The sequence below is a fragment of the Salmo salar genome, chromosome ssa16 (assembly GCF_905237065.1).
Source record: "Salmo salar chromosome ssa16, Ssal_v3.1, whole genome shotgun sequence".
Classification (NCBI taxonomy): Eukaryota; Metazoa; Chordata; class Actinopteri; order Salmoniformes; family Salmonidae; genus Salmo; species Salmo salar.
The window spans coordinates 41,532,275-41,555,252 of record NC_059457.1 but is presented as its reverse complement, the minus strand read 5'-3'; the positions used below and the strand labels follow the sequence as shown (position 1 = coordinate 41,555,252).

General features: G+C 42.0%; 1 protein-coding gene across 3 annotated transcripts in view; it reads right to left on the bottom strand.

Annotated features, from left to right (window-relative positions):
- LOC106573859 (ankyrin repeat domain-containing protein 13C-A) overlaps positions 1 to 22,978 on the bottom strand; it is a 57,945-nt gene that overhangs the window by 34,275 nt on the left and 692 nt on the right. Inside the window, exons 1-3 of one of the 3 annotated variants that reach the window (XM_014149268.2) lie at positions 19,205 to 19,970; positions 16,996 to 17,037; positions 8,377 to 8,481 (exon numbers count right to left, since the gene is read on the bottom strand). In XM_014149268.2, coding sequence (XP_014004743.1) covers positions 8,377 to 8,481; positions 16,996 to 17,037; positions 19,205 to 19,583 — 526 coding nt within the window. In that variant the 5' untranslated portion in view covers positions 19,584 to 19,970. Of the gene's footprint in view, positions 1 to 8,376; positions 8,482 to 15,907; positions 16,025 to 16,995; positions 17,038 to 19,204; positions 19,971 to 22,978 lie in introns of those variants that run through there. The other 2 variants (XM_045697263.1, XM_045697264.1) reach the window with 2 other exon arrangements.

Genomic DNA, 22,978 nt, shown 5'->3' with positions numbered 1-22,978 from the left:
CGAGAAAAAATGGCATAAAAATTGATTTTAAACAGAGGTTGACATGCTTCGAAGTACGGTAATGGAATATTTAGAATTTTTTTGTCACGAATTGCGCCATGCTCGTCACCCTTATTTACCCTTTCGGATAGTGTCTTGAACGCACGAACAAAACGCCGCTGTTTGGATATAACTATGGATTATTTTGAATCAAACCAACATTTGTTATTGAAGTAGAAGTCCTGGGAGTGCATTCTGACGAAGACAGCAAAGGTAATAACATTTTCTTATAGTAAATCTGACTTTGCTGAGTGCTAAACTTGCTGGGTGTCTAAATAGCTAGCCCTGTGATGCTGGGCTATCTACTGAGAATATTGCAAAATGTGCTTTCACCGAAAAGCTATTTTAAAATCGGACATATCGAGTGCATAGAGGAGTTCTGTATCTATAATTCTTAAAATAATTGTTGTGCTTTTTGTGAACGTTTATCGTGAGTAATTTAGTAAATTCACCGGCAGTGTTCGGTGGGAATGCTAGTCACATGCTAGTCACATGCTAATGTAAAAAGCTGGTTTTTGATATAAATATGAACTTGATTGAACAAAACATGCATGTATTGTATAACATAATGTCCTAGGGTTGTCATCTGATGAAGATCATCAAAAGTTAGTGCTACATTTAGCTGTGGTTTGGGTTTATGTGACATTATATGCTAGCTTGAAAAATGGGTGTCTGATTATTTATGGCTGGGTACTCTGCTGACATAATCTAATGTTTTGCTTTCGTTGTAAAGCCTTTTTGAAATCGGACAGTGTGGTTAGATTAACGAGAGTCTTGTCTTTAAAATGGTGTAAAATAGTCATATTTCTGAAAAATTGAAGTTTTTGCATTTTTAATTTTTTTGAATAACGCGCCACGGGATTACACTGGCTGTTACGTAGGTGGGACGATTTGGTGCCACCTAGCCCAGAGAGGTTAAGGGGAAACATTTAAATGTCTTGGAATGGCCTAGTTAAAGCCCAGACCTCAATCCAATTGAGAATCTGTGGTATGACTTAAAGATTGCTGTACATCAGCAGTAACCCATCCAACTTGAAGGAGCTGGAGCAGTTTTGCCTTGAAGAATGGGCAAAAATCCCAGTGGCTAGATGTGCCAAGCTTATAGAGACATATCCCAAGAGACTTGCAGCTGTAATTGCTGCAAAAGTGGCTCTACAAAGTATTGACTTTGGAGGGGTGAATAGTTATGCATGCTCAAGTTTTCAGTTGTTTTGTGTTATTTCTTGTTTGTTTCACAAAAGAATATGTTGCATCTTCTAAGTGGTAGGCATGTTGTGTAATTAGAATGATACAACCTCCCCCAAAAAATCGATTTAATTCCAGGTTGTAAGGCAACAAAAAAGAAAAAATCCCAAGGGGGGTGAATACTTTCACAAGGCTGACTCCAATTAGCTTTGGGAGAAGTCATTAGCCTAGGGGTTCACATACTTTTTCCAACCTACACTGTGAATGTTTAAATTTTGTATTCAATATAGACAAGGAAAATACAATAATTTGTGTGTTATTAGTTTAAGCACATTATGTTTGTCTATTGTTGTGACTTAGATGAAGATCAGATCAAATTTGATTACCAATTTATGCAGAAATCCAGGTTATTCCAAAGGGTTCACATACTTTTTCTTGCCACTGTATCTAACAAGTAATATCTAACAATTTCACAACAATACACACAAATCTAAAGGAATGGAATTAAGAATAAATAAATATTTGTGCGAGCAGTGTCAGAGCGGCATAGGCTAAGAATAGGATAGAATGATGCAAAAAAATGTAAACATTATTAAAGTGACTAGTGTTCCATTATTAAAATGGACAATGATTTCAAGTCTATGTATATAGGGCAGCAGCCTCTAATGTGCTAGGGATGGCTATTTAACAGTCTGATGGCCTTGAGATAGAAGCTGTTTCAGTTTCTTGGTCCCAGGTTTGATGCACCTGTACTGACCTTGCCTTCTAGATGATAGCCAGGTGAGCAGGCAGTGGCTCGGGTGGTTGTTGTCCTTGATTATCTTTTTGGCCTTCCTGTGACATCGGGTCTGTATGTGTCCTGGAGAGCAGGTCGTTTTCCCCCGGTGATGTGTTTGGCAAACCGCACCACCCTCTGGAGAGCCCTGCAGCCCAACAGGATGCTCTCAATTGTGCATCTGTAAAAGTTTTTAAGGGTTTTAGGTGCCAAGCCAAATTTCTTCGGCCTCCTGAAGTTGAAGAGGCGCTGTTGCGCCTTCAGCAACGCTGTCTGTGTGGGTGGACCATTTCAGTTTGTCAGTAATGTGTAAGCCGAGGAACTTTAAGCTTTCCACCTTCTCCAGTCGGTCACTTCGATGTGGATACGGGGGGGTGCTCCCTCTGCTGTTTCCTGAATTCCACGATCATCTCCTTTGTTTTGTTGACGTTGGGTAAGAGTTTATTTTCCTGGCACCACACTCCCAGGGCCCTCACCTCCTCTCTAAAGGCTGCCTCGTCATTGTTGGTAATCAGGCCTACTACTGTTTTGTCATCTGCACACTTGATGATTGAGTTGGAGGCGTGCGTGGCCACGCAGTCATGGGTGAACATGAAGTACAGGAGGGGGCTGAGCATGCATCCTTGTGGGGCCCCAGTGTTGAGGATCAGCGAAGTGAAGGTGTTGTTTCCTACCTGAGTTCACAACAATCGAATGTTCTGCTTTTTAGGGGAAACGGAAAGAGAGCCTGTGACGCGACTTCCGCTTTTGGACATTAACAAGGCGACACAACACATTTACTGGATTGGTTGAACAGTGCAGAAGAGAACCTCCCATCAGTTTTTTTTCTTCCAAGACCAGTATAAAGAGGTTCTAGTTTCAGGTGTTTCTTTTACGCCTGCTACATAGATAGCCATGCACAGTACACATTACAGAAGGCAGCCATGGTGTACTCTGCTCTCCAGTGTATGCATCCCACTCAAGGTACAGTACATACCACAGGATTGCCTGTCCCCCTTTATAACTCAACCACAAACCCAAATAAACCCATCAAAGCACATTTTCCTCCCATAGCTGTACTGCCAGGATCCATGGGAAGAAAGAGGGAGAATCATACAATACATCAGGCTTCTTACACACCCAAAAGATATCAAAGCCGGCCATAGAGGGAGGAGGTTGGAGTTTTTATGATCTAAAATGTAGTGTGTTCTTGAAGAATGAGAAATGTCAGTCAGAGAGGAAATGTATGCTTCTCATGACTCAGCTAACGTTATTCTGACCAGCAGAAGTTCACAAGGCTAGAGACAGTGATGAACAGCCAAATGAAAGAGACATGGGGAAGAAAGAAAAACACAGTTAAAAAAATATGCTATCCTAAGTCCATTTTGAGTGCAATGTTCCATTATGGCCTCTCACTCACTTTAGCAGTTAAAAAGCTCCCTTTGTGGCGAGTTAAGTCCAGAACAGACCTGTGGTTGGCCACGTTCAGAGTGACAGAATGCAGTCTCAGCCTGTGTCAAAATTATCTACTTTGTACTTTGATTCACAAACCAAGAGTAGGGTGACAACATGGGCACTTTACAACAGGATAGAGGTTAGAAAGAAAAATACAAATATGGGGTCAAAATGTTATGACAGATATACAGTTGAACTCAGAAGTTTACATACACCTTAGCCAAATACATTTAAACTCAGTTTTTCACAATTCCTGACATTTAATCCTAGTAAAAATTCCCTATCTTAAGTTAAGTCAGAAGTTTACATACACTCAATTAGTATTTGGTAGCATTGCCTTTAAATTGTTTAACTTTGGTCAAACGTTTCGGGTAGCATTCCACAAGCTTCCCACAATAAGTTGGGTGAATTCTGGCCCATTCCTCCTGACAGAGCTGGTGTAACTGAGTCAGGTTTGGAGGCCTCCTTGCCCACACACGCTTTTTCAGTTCTGCCAACAAATTTTCTATAGGAAGAGGAGGAAGGGAAGCGCTACTAAGGTACACAATAGTAAATGTTGGTAGACAGAAGGTGCTCTTTGGTAAAAGGGTTGAGTTGGTCTTCAAAAAGAAAGGAGGACCAAGGCACTCTTCATATAATTGATTAAAATGCCTTTATTAGTATGGCATGTTCAATAGAAACAATGTTTTTTAAAAAACGACGCGTTTCGGCTGCATGGCCTTCATCAGGGTGTACAAAGAAATAATACAATGTTCACTGTTGAACAGCTTTTCCAATTAACCCTAATTAGAAGGGGGAGTGGTTAAAATTGATTGGACACACCTAGTAAGCAATAGTATACACACTTTAAAGTGAAATGCTGCAGCTATGTTATCATAAAAATGTAACTCCAAACTAGAAGTATCAGAACACTTAGAAAGGTAGTTCTAACCTTAAATATGTCTGGGCGAAGTGTCAAGAATAAGAAAGCAATACATTCCATAGTACACTAGAACACAGCAAAACATGAACAACAAGAGTCTAAACATAGCTGAGGGCAATTGAGCAAAATATCTACGAGATGACAGCAAATGTATCCATCACAACCCTACAGGAAGGGTGAGAAATCCATATCTTCATTTAAACCCGGGTATTTAGTGGCCTGTAGTTTGTAAATCCAAAAACTTTCCATTTGGTTTAACTGTTTAAGACGGTCCCCTTTTCTAATAGAGGCCGGGATATGATCAATACCCATAGCTTGTAGGGAGGCAGGGTTGCCATGGTGTAAGGACTTGTAGTGCCTTGCCATGGGGTAGTCTTCATTGCCTACCCGTATGGCGTACTTGTGTTCCGCTAGGCGATCTTGAAGGCGTCTCTTAGTCCGTCCAATGTAGAACACCTTGCACTGTGGACATTCCAATCTATAGATGACATGAGTGGTTTTGCAGTTAATGAAATGCTTGACGTAATACTCCATTTTGGAAGCTGTATCAACAAAATACTTTTTCTGTGCAATATTTCTGCAATGGTTGCACTGGTTACATTTAAAAGAGCCCTTGGGTTTGTGGCCAAGCCAAGTTTTTTGAGAGTCACCCGGAAGATAACTGTGGACTAATTTGTCCTTTAGGGTAGGACATCTCTTAAAGCTTATGACTGGTGGCTCAGGAAAGACTTGGCGTAGTAGCGTATCACTTTGGATGATTCCCCAATTATTTTTAATGATTATTTTAATGTTCTCTGCTTCAGTGCTGTATTTTGTAACAAAATACACTCTCTCTGATGCATCACGAGGCACTCCCCTTCGCAACAAGTTCTCTCTGTCAAGTAATCCAGCCCTTATACCTGCATCTTTCAGGACCTGGACGCTGTAGCCCCGATTCAAGAAACGATTCTCCAATTCAGCAGATTTGACACTATAGTCTGTTTCCTGATCGCAAATTCTGCGGATTCTTTGGAATTGGCCATATGGAATATTCTCTTTTAGCCTTTTGGGGTGAAAGCTGTCTGCCCTCAGAATGGTATTCCCATCTGTAGGCTTCCTAAAGATTGATGTGTGCAAACAACCTTTGTCATTTTTACTGATGTCGAGGTCCAAAAAATGAATGTTATCCTTGCTATACTCCATAGTTAGTTTGATGTTAGGGTTAATGCTGTTAAGGTATTGGTGGAAGGAAATAAGTTCATCTTCTGAGCAGGACCAAAAAAGGCAAACATCATCAATATAGCGTCCCCACCATATAATCCGGTCAAAGAAATGATTATTAGAAGGATCCAAAATGAAGTCATTTTCCCATTTACCCAAGTACAAACCAGCATAGGAAGGGCTATAGCAAGCTCCCATGGCACATCCTTTGACCTGTTTAAAAATACGGTCCTGAAAGATAAAGATGTTATGATTAAGAGTCCATTCAGTCAGTGAGACAATGAATTCTGTAGGAGGCATCTCAGTTTCAGGTCGGGTACTCAAGAAATGGTGCATAGCTGCCAAACCTTGTTCATGTTCAATGGTGGTGTAAAGAGACTCCACATCCATGGTGACTAAAATGGAAGCTGTACCTATATTATTCAATTCCTTAATTTTGTTCAACACATCTCTGGTATCTTGAAGATAGGCTGGGAGTGACGTCAGAAAAGGTTTAATAAAGTAATCAATGTACTTAGAAATGGGTTCTGTCAGACTTTCATTACCACTAATGACTGGCCTGCCTGGGGGATTTTCAAGATTTTTGTGGACTAGTGTACTATGGAATGTATTGCTTTCTTATTCTTGACACTTCGCCCAGACATATTTAAGGTTAGAACTACCTTTCTAAGTGTTCTGATACTTCTAGTTTGGAGTTACATTTTTATGATAACATAGCTGCACTTTAAAGTGTGTATACTATTGCTTACTAGGTGTGTCGAATCAATTTTAACCACTCCCCCTTCTAATTAGGGTTAATTGGAAAAGCTGTTAAACAGAGAACATTGTATTATTTCTTTGTACACCCTGATGAAGGCCATGCAGCCGAAACGCGTCGGTTTTTTAAAAACATTGTTTCTATTGAACATGCCATACTAATAAAGGCATTTTAATCAATTATATGAAGAGTGCCTTGGTCCTCCTTTCTTTTTGAAATTTTCTATAGGATTGAGGTCAGGGCTTTGTGATGGCCACTCCAATACCTTGACTTTGTTGTCCTTAAGCCATTTTGCCATATCCTTGGGGTAATTGTCCATTTGGAAGACCCATTTGCGACCAAGCTTTAACTTCCTGACTGATGTCTTAAGATGTTGCTTCAATATATCCACAGAATTTTCCTGCCTCCTGATGCCATCTATTTTGTGAAGTGCACCAGTCCCTCCTGCAGCAAAGCACCCCCACAACATGATGCTGCCACCCCCGTGCTTCACGGTTGGGATGGTGTTCTTCAGCTTGCAAGCCTCACCCTTTTTCCTCCAAACATAACGATGGTCATTATGGCCAAACAGTTCTATTTTTGTTTCATCAGACCAAAGGATATTTCTCCAAAAAGTACGATCTTTGTCCCCATGTGCAGTTGCAAACCGTAGTCTGGCTTTTTATTGGCGGTTTTGGAGCATTGGCTTCTTCCTTGGTGAGCAGCCTTTCAGGTTATGTCGATATAGGACTCGTTTTGCTATGGATATAGATACTTTTGTACCCGTTTCCTCCAGCATCTTCACAAGGTCCTTTGCTGTTGTTCTGGGACTGATTTGCACTTTTCGCACCAAAGTACGTTCATCTCTAGGAAACAGAACGCGCCTCCTTCCTGAGCAGTATGATGGCTGCGTGGTCCCATGGTGTTTATACTTGCGTACTATTGTTTGTGCAGATGAACGTGGTACCTTCAGGCGTTTAAAAATTGCTCCCAAGGATGAACCAGACATGTGGAGGTCTACAATTTTTTTCTGAGGTCTTGGCTGACTTCTTTTGATTTTCCCATGATGTCACGCAAAGAGGCACTGAATTTGAAGGCAGGCCTTGAAATACATCCACAGGTACACCTCCAAAGGACTAAAATGATGTAAAAACCCACTGGAATTGTGATACAGTGAATTATAAGTGAAATAATCTGTCTGTAAACAATTGTTGAAAGAATTACTTGTGTCATGCACAAAGTAGTTGTCCTAACCGACTTGCCAAACTATAGTTTGTTAACAAGAAATGTGTGGAGTGGTTGAAAAATGAGTTTTAATGACTCCAACATAAGTTTATGTAAACTTCCAACTTCAACTGTAGCTCTACAAGCTTGGGGGCTTGACATAACACTACCAGGCCATGCTTGTGGGACAAACAGGGGAGAGACAGAGGCGTGCCTATACCCCAGCCTATGAGAGATGCATTTCCTAATGAATTATCTTTCATCTGAACACATAAGCCTGAGACCCTTGAGGAATTTCTCCCCTGATGGACAAAAGGAGCAGCTTGGTGCCAACTCTGAGAGCCATTTGGAGGAATGCACAGAAGTATCTGCCAATTTCATGGCAGGTTTCCCCCCTAGTTGTTGTTCTCTCCCACGCAGCTGGGGCATTCAAGCAAACAAGCATGACTTCTGACACCAACATGCTTCATTGAAACCAATCAAATAACTTTTATCCATTAAGCTTAAGATCACTTTATTGATCAATTGGACACAAGGTCCAACCCAAATTTTGGTGAGATGCGGGGGGCTGCCACACTGGGCGCCCAGGGAGCTGTTGTTGTGGGGGACTAAGTGCCTTGCTCAAGGGCACAACGGCAGGCAATGGCATCTAGGATTTGATACCAGCAACCCACCGATTGCCAGCTCACTTCAACGGATTTTTCCCGTCAGAACCGGGGTTTGAACTGGCAACCCTCCGGTTGCTGGCTTGCCTCTCTAACCGCTAGGCTACCTGCCATCTATGATAGGGGGAACACTGGTCAGGATTTAGGGGCCACTGGGCACAGTAGAGCCAGTCTGAGTCAGGGAGCGGTTGCTTACTCATCTGTCGATCTCCGTAGCTGATAGCTTCTGCCAGGGGACTCCATCCCTGAGCGTTCTTCACCTTTACTGGTGCATTGTGGGCCAGCAGCAGATGGGCGCACTCTGTGGGAAAAATAAACAAAAGGAAACAGTAATTGACTTACAGGTCATTACAGAGAGACAAGGCTAGTTGGAGAGAGCACTGCCTTCTTAGTTCATTGACAATTTGATGATGGTTAATCTGATTTGCGCTGCTACATGGCCCAGTGTAGGCTGACTAGAGCAGTGTTTCCCCAACTCAGGGTAGGCCATCATTGTAAAATAAGAATTTGTTCTTAACTGACTTGCCTAGTTAAATAAAGGTTAAATATTTTTTTTAAATGTAAGTACCCCCAAAAGCACACACTTTTGTTGTAGCCTCAGACAAGCACACCTAATTCAACTTGTCAACTAATCGTCAAGCCCTCAATGAGGTGAATCATTTTTTTTTGTTGTATAGGGCTACAACAAAAAGATGTGCTGTTGTGGGTACTCGAGGAACGGGGTTGGGAAACACTAGACTGGAGAGAGATGGGTCAAGCATTGCAAAGACACCAGATGAATAACATCCAAAAATCTTTAACAAGCGGGTTCTGTGTAAGCGTTTCTTCATAGCCTAAAGTCAACAGTACACTATTTTTCCCACCAAACGCTTCCCATCAGCCCTTCGTTGTCATGACAAGTATTTCATTCAAACTCCACTGAGCTTCCCTATCAAAAAGACAAAAGAGGCTAATATTAACTCCAACCTGACACAATGCCCATTTCGGAACAAGCTCGAAATTAGAATTTTAACTTCTCTTCTCCAGGGAACGGTTCCAAAAATGGAAGTCTGCAATAAATGAATTGACACGGTAGAATGGCTTCACTTCAAATAATTATTGAAAAATATAACATTTTGGTCACATACACCTTCGAAAAGGCCTCATAGGATTGTCTCTGAAATATTAGCCATCCCAATCCAACTATTTCATTATGATTCTATAAAGGGTTTATTATACTCTCATACATTCCACTGTTAGGCTATCTATTTTCAGTGTAGCCTACAAGTTATTTTGACTAATACAGGAGCCAAAAGCTTTGTAGCTGTAGAGGACAATTCATCTTAAACTTGAGCATAGTGGAGGGACAGATTGTGAGTAAGAATGGGATGAAAATAACTGTGCTGTTAAACCACATGACCTCATGCATTCATATGGGCTTACAACTGTATTAGCTTATAGCTATAGGATCCCTTCTGATGAGCCACACACACACACATCTGGCTCTGCAATGCCAAACAACTATGAAGGCTGTAGGAAATTCAATTGTTTTTACCTCTGGCTTGACCACAACATATTCTAAGCCAGGAAATAAACAGACATCAATTAATTTGTACTCTGATGGGACAATACAACAGCCCAAACCCCCAGGTGTTGCCTATATGTCAACAACAAGCAGCACCGCAGTGAGTGAAATACAGAGCTTCTGTACTTCCTGGAATGGGCACTTTGTCAGCAACAGAGCCAAAATGGGGCCTGCTGTTTCGACTGTCAATATAACAGTGACATCTCTTAAAATTGTGGCCTCCATGCAATTCAGCTTTGGCTAATGCCATTCATAGATTGTATTGATAGACAGAGATTCACATACAAAAGATAATTGGAATTTGTAAAAATTCCACTGAATGGAAAATATATAGGCTAGCCATTTCATGGACAGGAACTGGGACTATCATCACTCCTTTAATGGCAACCTGTTACAATGGATGACTCTAAATCATTGAACAAAAGCCACATGGATGCTCTTCTGTGTAGAACAATAGCGTCTTTCTTTATCCCGGGAACGTGGGTCAACCAGAAAACCCTATTACCCAACTGAATGAACCTAAGTAGTATCCTCTCTAATTCGAGTCCAAACTTGTTGTTCTGCCTTGTTACTCAGCCAAATGGCACAGTGAATGCACAAGACATACCTCCCTCAGTCATAGAGAATGGAAAGTTCTCCTACTGATGCAAGAGCAGACTGGCCATCTGGCATTTCGGGCAAATGCTATAGTGATGACTCCTGAATGTAGTCTAGAAGAAGCCATCATATTGCCTAAGGAAAATTGAAATGATACATTCAAAGTAGTTCCACAAATGGGAGGTATTAGGTACAGAGGATAGTTGGGAGCTCAGCTTCCATCCTCAGGAAGTTGAAAAGGTTTGGCATGGGCCCTCAAATCTTCAAAAAGTTCTACAGCTGCACCATTGAGAGCATCTTGACTGGCTGCATCACCGCTTGGTATGGCAACAGCACCGCCCTGGATCGCATGGTGCTACAGAGGGTGGTGCGGACAGCCCAGTACATCACTGGAGCTGAGCTCCCTGCCATTCAGGACCTCTATATCAGGCGGTGTGAAAGGAAGGCCAGGAAAATCATTAAAGACAGCCACCGAAGCCATAGATTGTTTTCTCTGCTTCCGCACGGCAAGCGGTACCAGTGTATCAAGTCTGACACCATCAGGCTCCTGAACAGCTTCTATCCCCAAGCCATAAGACTGTGAAATAGCTAACAAAATATCAACACGGACTGAGTTGACCCTAGTATTTTATTTATTTTTTGCACTCTATGCACACTTACAGGATTCTACACACACTGCTGCAAATCTGTTTATCATGTATCCTGATGCCTTTTTGCAAATGAATATTCCAAACAAAATGGAAATATTGACATAAGTATTCAGACCCTTTACTCACTACTTTGTTGAAGCACCTTTGGCAGCGATTACAGCCTCAAGTCTTCTTGGGTATGACCCAACAGGCTTGGCACACCTGTATTTGGGGAGTCTCCCATTCTTCTCTGCAGATCCTCTCAAGCTCTGTCAGGTTGGATGGGGAGCATCGCTGCACATCTATTTTCGGTATCTCCAGAGATATTCGATCGGGTTCAATTCCGGGATCTGGCTGGGCCACTCAAAGACATTCAGAGACTTACATTTTGCACTGAGGCTACTCTACTCCTGCTTTGTATTGGCTGTGTGCTTAGGGTCGTTGTCCTGTCGGAGGTTGAACCTTTGCCCCAGTCTAAAGGTCCTAAGCACTCTGGAGCAGTTTTTCATCAAAGATCACTCTGTACTTTGCTAATTTCATCGTTCCCTTGATCCTGACGAGTCTCCCAGTCCCTGCCGCTGAAAAACATCCTCACAGCATGATGCTGCCACCATCATGCTTCACTGTAGAGATGGTGCCTGGTTTCCTCCAGAACTGGCACTTGGCATTCAGGGCAAAGAGTTCAATCTTGGTTTCGTCAGACCATATAATCTTATTTCTCATGGTCTTAGAGTCCTTTAGGTGCAATTTACTGAGGAGTGACTTCTGTCTGGTCACTCTACCATAAAGACCTGATTGGTGGAGTGCTGCAGATATGGTTGTCCTTCTGGAAGGTTCTCTCATCTCCACAGAGGAACTCCGGAGCTCTGTCAGAGTGGCCATCAGGTTCTTGGTCACCTCCCTGACCAAGGCCCTTCTCCCCCGATTGCTCAGTTTGGCCAGGCGGCCAGCTCTAGGAAGAGTCTTGGTGGTTCCAAACTTCTTCCATTTAAGAATGATGGAGGCCACCGTGTTCTTGGGGAACTTCAATGCTGCAGACATTTTTTGGTACCCTTCCCCAGATTTGTGCCTCGACACAATCCTGTATCGGAACTCTACGAACAATTCCTTCTACCTCATTGCTTGGTTTTCACTCTGACATGCACTGTCAACTGTGGGACCTAATGTAGACAGGTGTGTGCCTTTCCAAATCATGTCCCATCGATTGAATTTACCACCGGTGGACTCCAATCAAGTTGTAGAAACATCTCAAGAATGATCAATGGAAACAGAATGCACCTGAGCTTAATTTCGAGTCGAATAGCAAAGGGTCAATACATACAGTACCAGTCAAAAGTTTGGACACACCTACAAATTCCAGGGTTTTTATTTATTTTTACTCTTTTCTACATTGTAGAATAATACTGAAGACATCAACAAATAACACATATGGAATCATGTAGTAACCAAAAAAGTGTTAAACAAGTCAAAATATATTTTATATTTGAGATTCTTCAAAGTAGCCACCCTTTGCCTTGATGACAGCTTTATTTAATCAATTTTAAAATGGGCTCCTGAGTGGCGCAGCGGAAATCTCAGTGCTTTAGGTGTCACTACAGACACCCTGGTTCGAATCCAGGTTGTATCACAACCGGCAGTGTTGGGAGCCCCATAGGGTGGCACACATTTGGCCCAGCATCGTCATGGTTTGGCCGGTGTAGGTCATCATTGTAAATAAGAATTTGTTCATAACTGACTTGCCTAGTTAAATAAAGGTTAAATAAAAATTCACTTTTAAAAATAAGGCTGTAACATAACAAAATGTGAAAAAAGTGAAGGGGTCTGAATGCACTGTGTATATAAACTCAGCAAAAAAAGAAACATCCTCTCACTGTCAACTGCATTTATTTTCAGCAAAATTAACATGTGTAAATATTTGTATGAACATAACAAGATTCAACAACTGAGACAAACTGAACAAGTTCCACAGACATGTGACAAACAGAAATGGAATAATGTGTCCCTGAACAAAGAGGGGGGGGTCAAAATCAAAAGTATCGGCCAGTCTCTGGTGTGGCCACCAGCTGCATTAAGTACTGCAGTGCATCTCCTCCTCATGGACTGCACCAGGTTTGCCAGTTCTTGCTGTGAGATGTTACCCCACTCTTCCACCAAGGCACCTGCAAGTTCTCGGACATTTCTGGGGGGAATGGCCCTAGCCCTCACCCTCCGATCCAACAGGTCCCAGACGTTCTCAATGGGATTGAGATCCAGGCTCTTCGCTGGCCATGGCAGAACACTGACATTCCTGTCTTGCAGGAAATCAGCCATACTGCTCGTTCTGTACGTGGTGGCATTGTCATGCTGGAGGGTCATGTCAGGATGAGCCTGCAGGAAGGGTACCACATGAGGGAGGAGGATGTCTTCCCTGTAACACACAGTGTTGAGATTGCCTGCAATGATAACAGGCTCAGTTCAATGATGCTGTGACACAACGCCCCAGACCATGATGGACCCTCCACCTCAAAAATCGATCCCTCTCCAGAATACTGGCCTCAATGTAACGTTCATTCCTTCGCCGATAAATGTGAATCCGACCATCACCCCCGGTGAGACAAAACTGCGACTCGGTCAGTACTTTTTGCCAGTCCTGTCTGGTCCAGCGACGGTGGGTTTGTACCCATAGGCGACATTGTTGCCTGTGATGGCTGGTGAGGAACTGCCTTACAACAGGCCTACAAGACCTCAGTCCTGCCTCTCTCAGCCTATTGCGGACAGTCTGAGCACTGATGGAGGGATTGTGCGTTCCTGGTGTAACTCGGGCAGTTGTTGTTGCCATCCTGGACCTGTCCCGCAGGTGTGATGTTCGGATGTACCGATCCTGTGCAGGTGTTGTTACACGTGGTCTGCCACTGTGAGGGTGATCAGCTGTCCGTCCTACAACCCTAGTAGTGAGGGAGTTTGTTTCTTTCCAAGCGCAGAGTGAGGGAGTTTCTTTCCAAGCGCAGTGTGAGGGAGTTTCTTTCCAAGCGCAGTGTGAGGGAGTTTCTATCCAAGCACAGTGTGAGGGAGTTTCTATCCAAGCGCAGTGTGAGGGAGTTTCTATCCAAGCGCAGTGTGAGGGAGTTTCTATCCAAGCACAGTGTGAGGGAGTTTCTATCCAAGCACAGTGTGAGGGAGTTTCTTTCCAAGCGCAGTGTGAGGGAGTTTCTTTCCAAGCGCAGTGTGAGGGAGTTTCTTTCCAAGCGCAGTGTGAGGGAGTTTCTGTCCATTGATTGAACTTCAACACACCATGAATATTTCACTTCTAATACATATCAAACCAAAATACTGCCTCAAAACATAATTGATAGCCAATTAGCAACAGATTACCTCTACAGTCCGAATCCATCAAATATACAGACAACAGCTGTGAAACTATTGATAAAAGAAAGTCTCCATGACAATCTGGTCAGCTCAGCAGAGTGCGTGAGTACAGAGGCAGTGGGGCTCTGCCCAAAACACACCAGTGACAGGAGGGCGGAGAGGATGGGGCCGGAAGAGTTGTACTAATCTGATGGCCGCACGCTTCAGTACATGCGTTGGCTGCAGATGGGGAACTTGTCAGAACCACCCAGGGCTGTAAATGTCAGCCCCTTTCAGACTAGAGCCAGGCACATCACCAAATGGCTTGCTCATTCACTCCCCTATGTCTTTCTTTCTTTCTCTCCATCATCTCTTACAGGAGTGAGGTTGCACCATTTATTGGTTGCACTTCTTAATAAATTAGCCTAACTAATATTTGGGCTTTCTCATCAGTCTTCTAAATACAGACTGAGCTTTACTGCTTCCTGATACCGAGGGCCTTTCTCTGTTTTGTGTGAACGTTCCTTTTTAGTGTGCTTATGATATGATACACTTGCGTGTCAGATTTCATTGGCTATGGACAAGCTCAACCTGATACCTTGGTACCAAACAAGCAACTCGTTATCCTGGATCTCACAAATCCATTTGAGGTGGCCTGTCATTTTGTCTCTCTGGGCAAGCAAAGCACAACTGGACAGGAGACACAACAGGACAGGGTGCCAAACAAACACCACCCCTAACAACTGCCAGATATATAGGCAGCTCAGTGATGTTCTGTTGCTGTATGCCAAATAAGGGAATCCTCAAATCCATCCAGTATTATGCCGCATTCAGGATTCAGCCCCTAGCTTTATGAGATGTAGAGAGGGTAGAAAAAGGAACTGTAGATACTGATATCTAAACAAACATCTGCTACAGATCAACTGTACAGATATGGGTTTGTATGACAGATCTGACTCTCCAGACATACTACACAATCTTCAGTATCAAACATGTATCCTAAAGTCCTTCTTCCCACGGACTCCCACTACTATTCATCATGATTCTACAGTGCAGGGAGAAGAGAGGTCACACTCCATGTATTAAGTGTCAACATCCAGCTCCTTATCACAAACAGGCCATCCTTTACTGCAGTGATTCCCAACCAGGGCTACAAGGACCCCTAGGGGCCTATCCACAGGGGATACTTGAGAAGACTCATGAGACCATAGGCTTACTGGTAAAATGCACATGGGGGGGTACTTCAGGCGTACTCCGGGCAGAGCAAAATTCAGTTGGTGGTACAGTAACCAAAAAAGGTTGGGAACCACTGCTTTACTGTATGTTATAGAGACTAGCACACACACACACACACACACACACACACACACACACACACACACACACACACACACACACACACACACACACACACACACATCCTTCCAAACAGAAATCCCAATAGGGAGGACCACACCCACAATACGAGCTCATGTTGCTATCGCCTGTCTAGCCAATACATCTCTAGAGAATAGGGTGGTGTCATAGGCTAGGGATAGGCTAACGCATTACTACAATCAATTCAACCACTACACTCTCAGTTGGGTAGCAAGCAAAATAGTGATAAACGGTACCTATATGTAGTGGGAATGAGATTTCCATGTACTTTCAATCCAGTTGTGTTCACATCTGACAAACAAGCAGTGAACGGCACACATGGAACATACGCCTGGATAGTTCACTGAAAGCCCCCTAAAAAAAAATCATAAATCTTTTAATAGCATGTACTGTAGTCTCCTAGTGAAATGAAATGCAGGCATCTAGTCACAAAGGGGCATTGCATGAATATTTTACGCAGAAGCATGTTTCTAGTAAAGCCAATACAATTTAACAGAGCACAGAAAGACCAATGTACTGAAGGATTCTACAAAACCTTAATAGCAGTCATGATCGCTCTACTTTGTGCTCAAACTACCCACATAGGCTATACATTATCCCACTGTGAAAATACATAAACAAAACTATGCAACTTCAGTAATATGCAACATCCAAAAACTGATGAGCTAGGATATGGTGTCTGCCTGGATAATTCTGGGATGAGATTAGCTAGCTTTGAACAATCTAACTTCGAACAAAATCCCTTTATCTTTCTTGATCCAGAGAGATGATCACTAACATTAATGATCTGCAAGGATTCATAGCAGTCATAGCAGATTACATTTAGGAAAGAAAAATCTCTAGTCATTCGTACTGCTAATCACCCTCACTGCCAAGTTCCATCTGTCAGGGTATGTGTGGGCCAACTGTCCAACATGTATCCATCTCAATCACAGAAAAGGAGCAATGCATAGCCTCGTTTGTGCAGCCTTAGAGTCAATAGAAACTATGCAATCTTCACTATTGTCGAGACAGTTCGTTCTAGCACAGAGTCCACTTTAGAAGTTTTAGTCTGAAGGAAAGTCCATTAAAAAAGGGGTTGCGAGTGCAAACCTATTTTGGTCAGTTATAAATCCATGAGCTCCTGTTAAGAAATGCATGAGCATCCTGCCTTTTGGGGTTTGACAATGAGATCTGCAATCGGTGGCAAAAGTCTATAGCACTTTACCCTCCTCAAAGGGACTCAGGACCAGAAAAACACACACATCAGAAACCTAGGCCTTCATGCCAGACAACAGACACTTACCATACACACACACCCTAATGAAATCTGTGCACTACTCACCTTTGTGACCCATCATGACAGCGAGGTGAAGGGGTGTGTTTCCTGAAGAGGACAAAGAAAATACAGTTTAGACCACAGGAGGTTGGTGGCACCTTAATTGGGGAGAACAGCCTTGTGGTGATGACTAGAGCAGAATCAGTGGAATAGTAACAAATAGATTAAACATGGTTTCCAGGTGTTTGATGCCATTCCATTTGCTCTGTTCCGGCCATTATTATGAGCCATTCTCCACTAGTTTAGACTGCGTTACAGACAGGCCTGCAAACAGACACTCAAAACATCCTACCAATTCCCATGGCCATTATTTACATAGCCTAACCAATATGTAATTGAACCTTGGAAAAACTGCTGTATTTGGTAAAGCTGTAATCCACTAAGGCTGCATTTACACAGCCAGACAAATTCAGATATTTTTTTCACTAATTAGTCTCTTGATCAATCAATTAGATTAAAGATCAGAATTGGGCTGCCTGTTTAAACGCAACCTTAATCGTATAGAAGAAGGATAGTGTGTGTGTGTGTGTGTGTGTGTGTGTGTGTGTGTGTGTGTGTGGTCAGTCTCAGAGAATATAGTGTAGACAGGCACAAATTGCACCTGTTTAAAAAAGGCAGTTAACCTTATAATATTATAACAATAGTGTACACTTAAAGGGCCCCATATAGCCTACACCCAAGAAAAGAACATGTAGACTGACAAAAAGTACCCTTCTGTAGTAAACTAATGAAGAAAAGCCACAAACACTGACAGCATGAGCAAAGATCTGAATATGCACAAGTAGAATCCTACTGAGAAAGCTAAAAATCGATCCCCATAGCTTCTCCCAGTAGACAGGGTGGCCACATGGCAGGCATCTAGAGTATAACAGGCCAGTAGAAGCCCTGATGTGACAAACTTCATAGAGGGCCTAGGCCCAGCTGAGGTTCTCAGCTGAGAAAGGGGAGTGTCCAAGACTGGCAAATACCTCAGTCTCAGCCTGCTTATTTTCAGACGCTGCATAACTTTAGGTTGGTTTAGAGATACTGCAATAATAATGTTATACACCTTTAATAAACAATGTGAAACAATGCAGTATGGGAGTTCAACATGCACTAGCGGTTCTGGGGGTGGGGGTGGGGGGGGGGGGCAGTGCCCCTGTGACAACAATTTTGGACCCCCTTGTGGCCCCCCTAAATGTGGAGTATGAAATAATTTTTACATAACTAATTTTTGCTATCGTTCTTTTTTTACATCCGTTGTTAGACAGTGGCAACGCGGAACACTAATTTAACCCACACATTTTCTAGAGGGACGGCTGTAGGCGGAACACAACAGTATCGTACCACATGCAAAACGATATGACAACAATAACGTCTAATGTAACTGGCCCCTCTAATAGTACAACTCGCCCCAGCTTGGCCCCCCCAGTTGAAATGGTCTAGAACCGCCACTGTCAACATGGACCAGTCCACTTGAACTGGGATAGCCTTGCCATGCACAAGGAGATGTAGAACCAGCCCTATTGCAGCCTGCATCATCTAAAATGTGCTGTAAGTAAACAGTGGAGACTGATCAAGTTCCTGGTCATGCTCAAATGGATATGGTCCAAAATATAATCAACAGACTCACCATACAACACTACCACAATAGGCCAAATGGAATAACAGCACAACTAGAGAAATGCCCATATATTCCATAGCCTAAATAAAAACACTACACTCATTTAGCCTAGCTAGCATGTGATATCAGTCAAATGCAGATATTGCCGTTTGATTTGCATTAGGTGTGCCTGGGTTAGATTTCTGTTAGCATTTGAACCGGTTTGAGATTGACAGCTTCCCTGAAGTATGGCCAATCTCATTAATGGATGCTTTTTTTCGATCATTGTATAGGTTGTTGTTGTCCTCACCTATCCATTCCTTAAGAACAACTTCCAATAAGAACAACTACGAGCTGAGCTGGGTAGGCCTTGCCCTGCAGCGTTGGGCATTTGGAAAATGGGCATCCCAAGGTGTTGGCCTGAGGGAAATGGTAGAGCAATGTCAACCACCCCAAAAATAAATGATGAAAACCAAGCTTGGAAGACTCACAAGCTCGTCTACAAAGCTTATTTAAGTTGATAATTTAGTCAACTGAAAAGAAGATGAAACGATAAATGCCGACGGTACCGGTATCGCCTGGGTCAAATAGGCTAGTTTGGAACATAGAGATAGGGAGCCATACGATTCTTACCATGGAGATCTTTCTGAGCAATATTCTGAGTTCGAATGAGCGAGGATAAGCGTCGGACATCCCCTTTGAATACACATTCATGGACTGGAAAGCCTTCGCCGGTTCTGATTACAGGGTTTTTGTTGTTATCCTCGATAACGTCGGCGGTTGACAATGTGTTAGTGTTTGCATTTATCTGCGATTGCTGATTCTGATGTTGCTGCTGTGTCGATGGAGATTTAACCAACTTGTGATTGCTAAAGATTTTACTTGCTTTGCCCTTATTAGTCTTAGTTGAAGTAAATGTCCCAGTTGCAGCCTCTTCGTCCGGTTCCAGTAAATCCTCTTCTTTGCTCGGTTTATGATCCTTGCGGAGGGAGCGGATCTTTTCTCCGGTCATTTTCTAAACAATTGACAGCGGAGGAGAGGGTGCCGTTGACGATGACCCTCTGGGCAAATATATGTATTTCGCTGGCAAAAATGCCAGTGGTAGTCTAGATCACCCAAAATCTGTAAATTGCACAACATGAAAATCCTATATTATTCGACGAATACAAGGACATAATGCAAATTAAAAAGGGTAGCAAATACTCCGCAATAACTAAGTAACTACAACTATGTCCCCTTTCCTCATAACCGAAACTGTCCCTACATTAGCAGCTCCTACAGAGTGCATCATTTGACTAGTACGGAAGATTCATCTGCCATCTTCCGCCAGTAGTATCGCGAGAGTTAGCAAAGGTTACAGTATACGTGGTTGAGGAACGCTCCACACCGTTCTCTCTCGAGGCCTATCTCGGGCGGAGTTGAGTTTCGATAACTGGTCACGTGATTTGCTAGCAACAACATTGAGTCACCATTAGTCAATACTTGTAGAAAAAAATGCTTTTCTAAAAAAAATGTGTACATACATTTGTCCTGTACCATCACGGTCCTTCCATAGGGTGCTGAATTCATACTTTTAATAAAAACTTTTATCGAATACAACCACCGACTTGTTCCTACTTTGTGATGCTCAAATGGAGACGTAGCGGCCTTGATATACTATGAAAACAGATTCATTTTTACAAGTATCGACTGATTGTGACTCAATGTTGTTGCAAGCAAATCGCGCGACTAGTTCTCAAAACTCAACTCCGCCTGTTCCTCAGCTACATTACCAGGGGGTGTTGGGTTAATATACATTATTGGTTGTTACATTCTCTGGTGTTACATAAGGGGATATTACAACCCAATAGCTACAATGTCACTTCTCTTTAAATGGATTGGCTACTAATGTACACGCCTACAATCAATGATGTTACAATTACTCATTAAATGGAAAATGAAAGGGGGATACCTAGTCAGTGTTACAACTGAATGCATTCAACTGAAATGTGTCTTCTGCATTTAACCCAACCCCTCTAAATCATAGAGGTGTGGGGGGGGGGCTGCCATAATCTACATCCAAGTGTTCGGTGCACAAGGAACACTGGGTTAACTGTACTAGTATGCACATTTAGGCTACAATAAGTTCTCAAGTTGTACTATAAGTCAAATTCTTCATAAAATTCTTCATAAAGTAAATAGTTACAACACTTGGATTGAGTCCATTCTCATATCTCACTATGTCATCATAGCACAAATCAAGAGTTTATAGATTTGCTTAACTGTCATGGTCAGTCAATCAACTTTCCATTCTGATGCAGATATAAAATACACTGAGTGTACAAAACATTAAGGTGTCGAAAGCAAGGTGTCGAAAGGTATCAAAAGCATTCCACAGGGATGTGGGCCCATGTTGACTTCAATGCTTCCCACAGTTGTGTTAAATTGTCTGAATGTCCATTGGGTGGTGGACCGTTCTTTATACATACGGGAAACTGTTGAGAATGAAAAACCCAACAGCATTGCTGTGCACCTGGCACCTACTACCATATACCATTAAAACTCACTTTAATATTTAACATTTTACATTTTTTTTTTTTTTTTTTGCCCATTCACCCTCTGAATCAAACAAACTCTTAACAAAACTCCCCCGGCTAGCCAGAATAGATTACGACCCTACACTTGTTTACAGCTGCACTGGGGTCGGACAGACTTCCTGTTTAGATTAAGAAACCACAGCACCTGCAGGAGATATGGCTCAGAAAATGTACCTCAATCGGGCGTTGTACTCAGAATTGTCCCATTATCCCAACTGTTACACTGACAAGATTGAATAACTGCTAAATAACTAGCAGTTATTCAATCTTCTTGTGTAGTAGTTTGGTCTGAACATTAACATGCCTTGCAGTACAGTTTTGGAAACCTAAGGAACATATTTTTCTTATCAGCAAGAAAATAAGAATAACAAATTAAAAGGTTAAATTACTACATGCCTTTATAGGGTTAGTGTTCCCACACGGCCATATCTCCATGTTACAGTACTTGTTTACAGAAGACAAATGGAAGTCAGGGGTGTGTGCTAATTAGCCATCTAGCGTGCTCAAACATATGTGGCAGCATATCCTATCCCAGTGTAGCTGTAAGCAAGTGTAGGTTCAGAATCTATTCTGGCTATGCCCTGGTCAGAAGATACCGTCATCAATAGAGCTAAAGGTAGTTAGCATCTATGAATGGGCTAATTAGAAAAGGTGATAGACACCTGCTTGGAAGACACCTAGAGATACAGATTTCAACCATCTAAATACTGCTAATATTGGCTTTCTTTTGTGGATTTACGAAAATAAAAAAAGGAGAAAATAATGCATGAAATGTATGCATTCACTACTGTAAGTCGCTCTGGATAAGAGTGTCTGCTAAATGACTAAAATGTAAAAATGTAAATGGTTCATTAGCTATTTTAATCCTTTTAACCATTTTTTTTTTTGCCTTTTGTTTCATTCTCCATCAATATCAATTGGAACCTGTCTATGCTTACCTGGACAGATTGCCTTCTTTACCATTCAACAACAAAATAACTGTGACAAACATTAAGGACTACTTCAAAATGGAAATTGCCTCAATAGCGCTGTCCATGCTGTCACAGACGCTATAATGGCACAGATACTAGGACTGTGGATCTACACATTTCGAAATTTGACTTTTTATAGTCAAACTGTCTTGACTAAGACGGGGACTGAACAACATAGCACACTGTCTCCCCCTGGGTCACAGGAGTGGAAATAGTTGTGTGAGAGAAAAAAACATTTATTTTTATCACAGCAACATCTTGACTCTCCCTCAAAGCGTCAATGGGACTGTTGTTAGCGTCAATGTCATTGTTGTTAGTTGTTTTTGCAACATTTTGCTTTTTATGTACTAAGACAAAAAACATACAAATGTGTTATAACTCTCCTGTTTCTGTTTCTCGTGTTTTACATTCAGCTGAAAATATGTATGTGGAAAAAATACACACAATTGTCTTCAACAAATTGGTGATATACATTTTAGACTATGTTCAAACTACGAACAAACTACATAAATTGAACGTAATGTACATATATATATATATATATAAATATATATATATATATATATATAAAACTATATATATATATATATATATATATTTGTACGTAACGTACATGTGTATAAGATATTTGTATAATGCAGTCTACTCTTCCTCCTATTGGCTCAAACTATGCATTGCGTCATACTATTATTGCGGTGGCGAGAGAAAATCCTGCCAGTGGGGGCGCTCAAGATGGCGACATGAGAGGGTGTGACATTTCTAGCTGAGGAAAAATTTTAGGGTTTTCTCACAAAGTTTAGACTTTTATACTGCAGTTGCAAATTATTATTTTTTTCTCACAAAAAATTATATCTAACCAT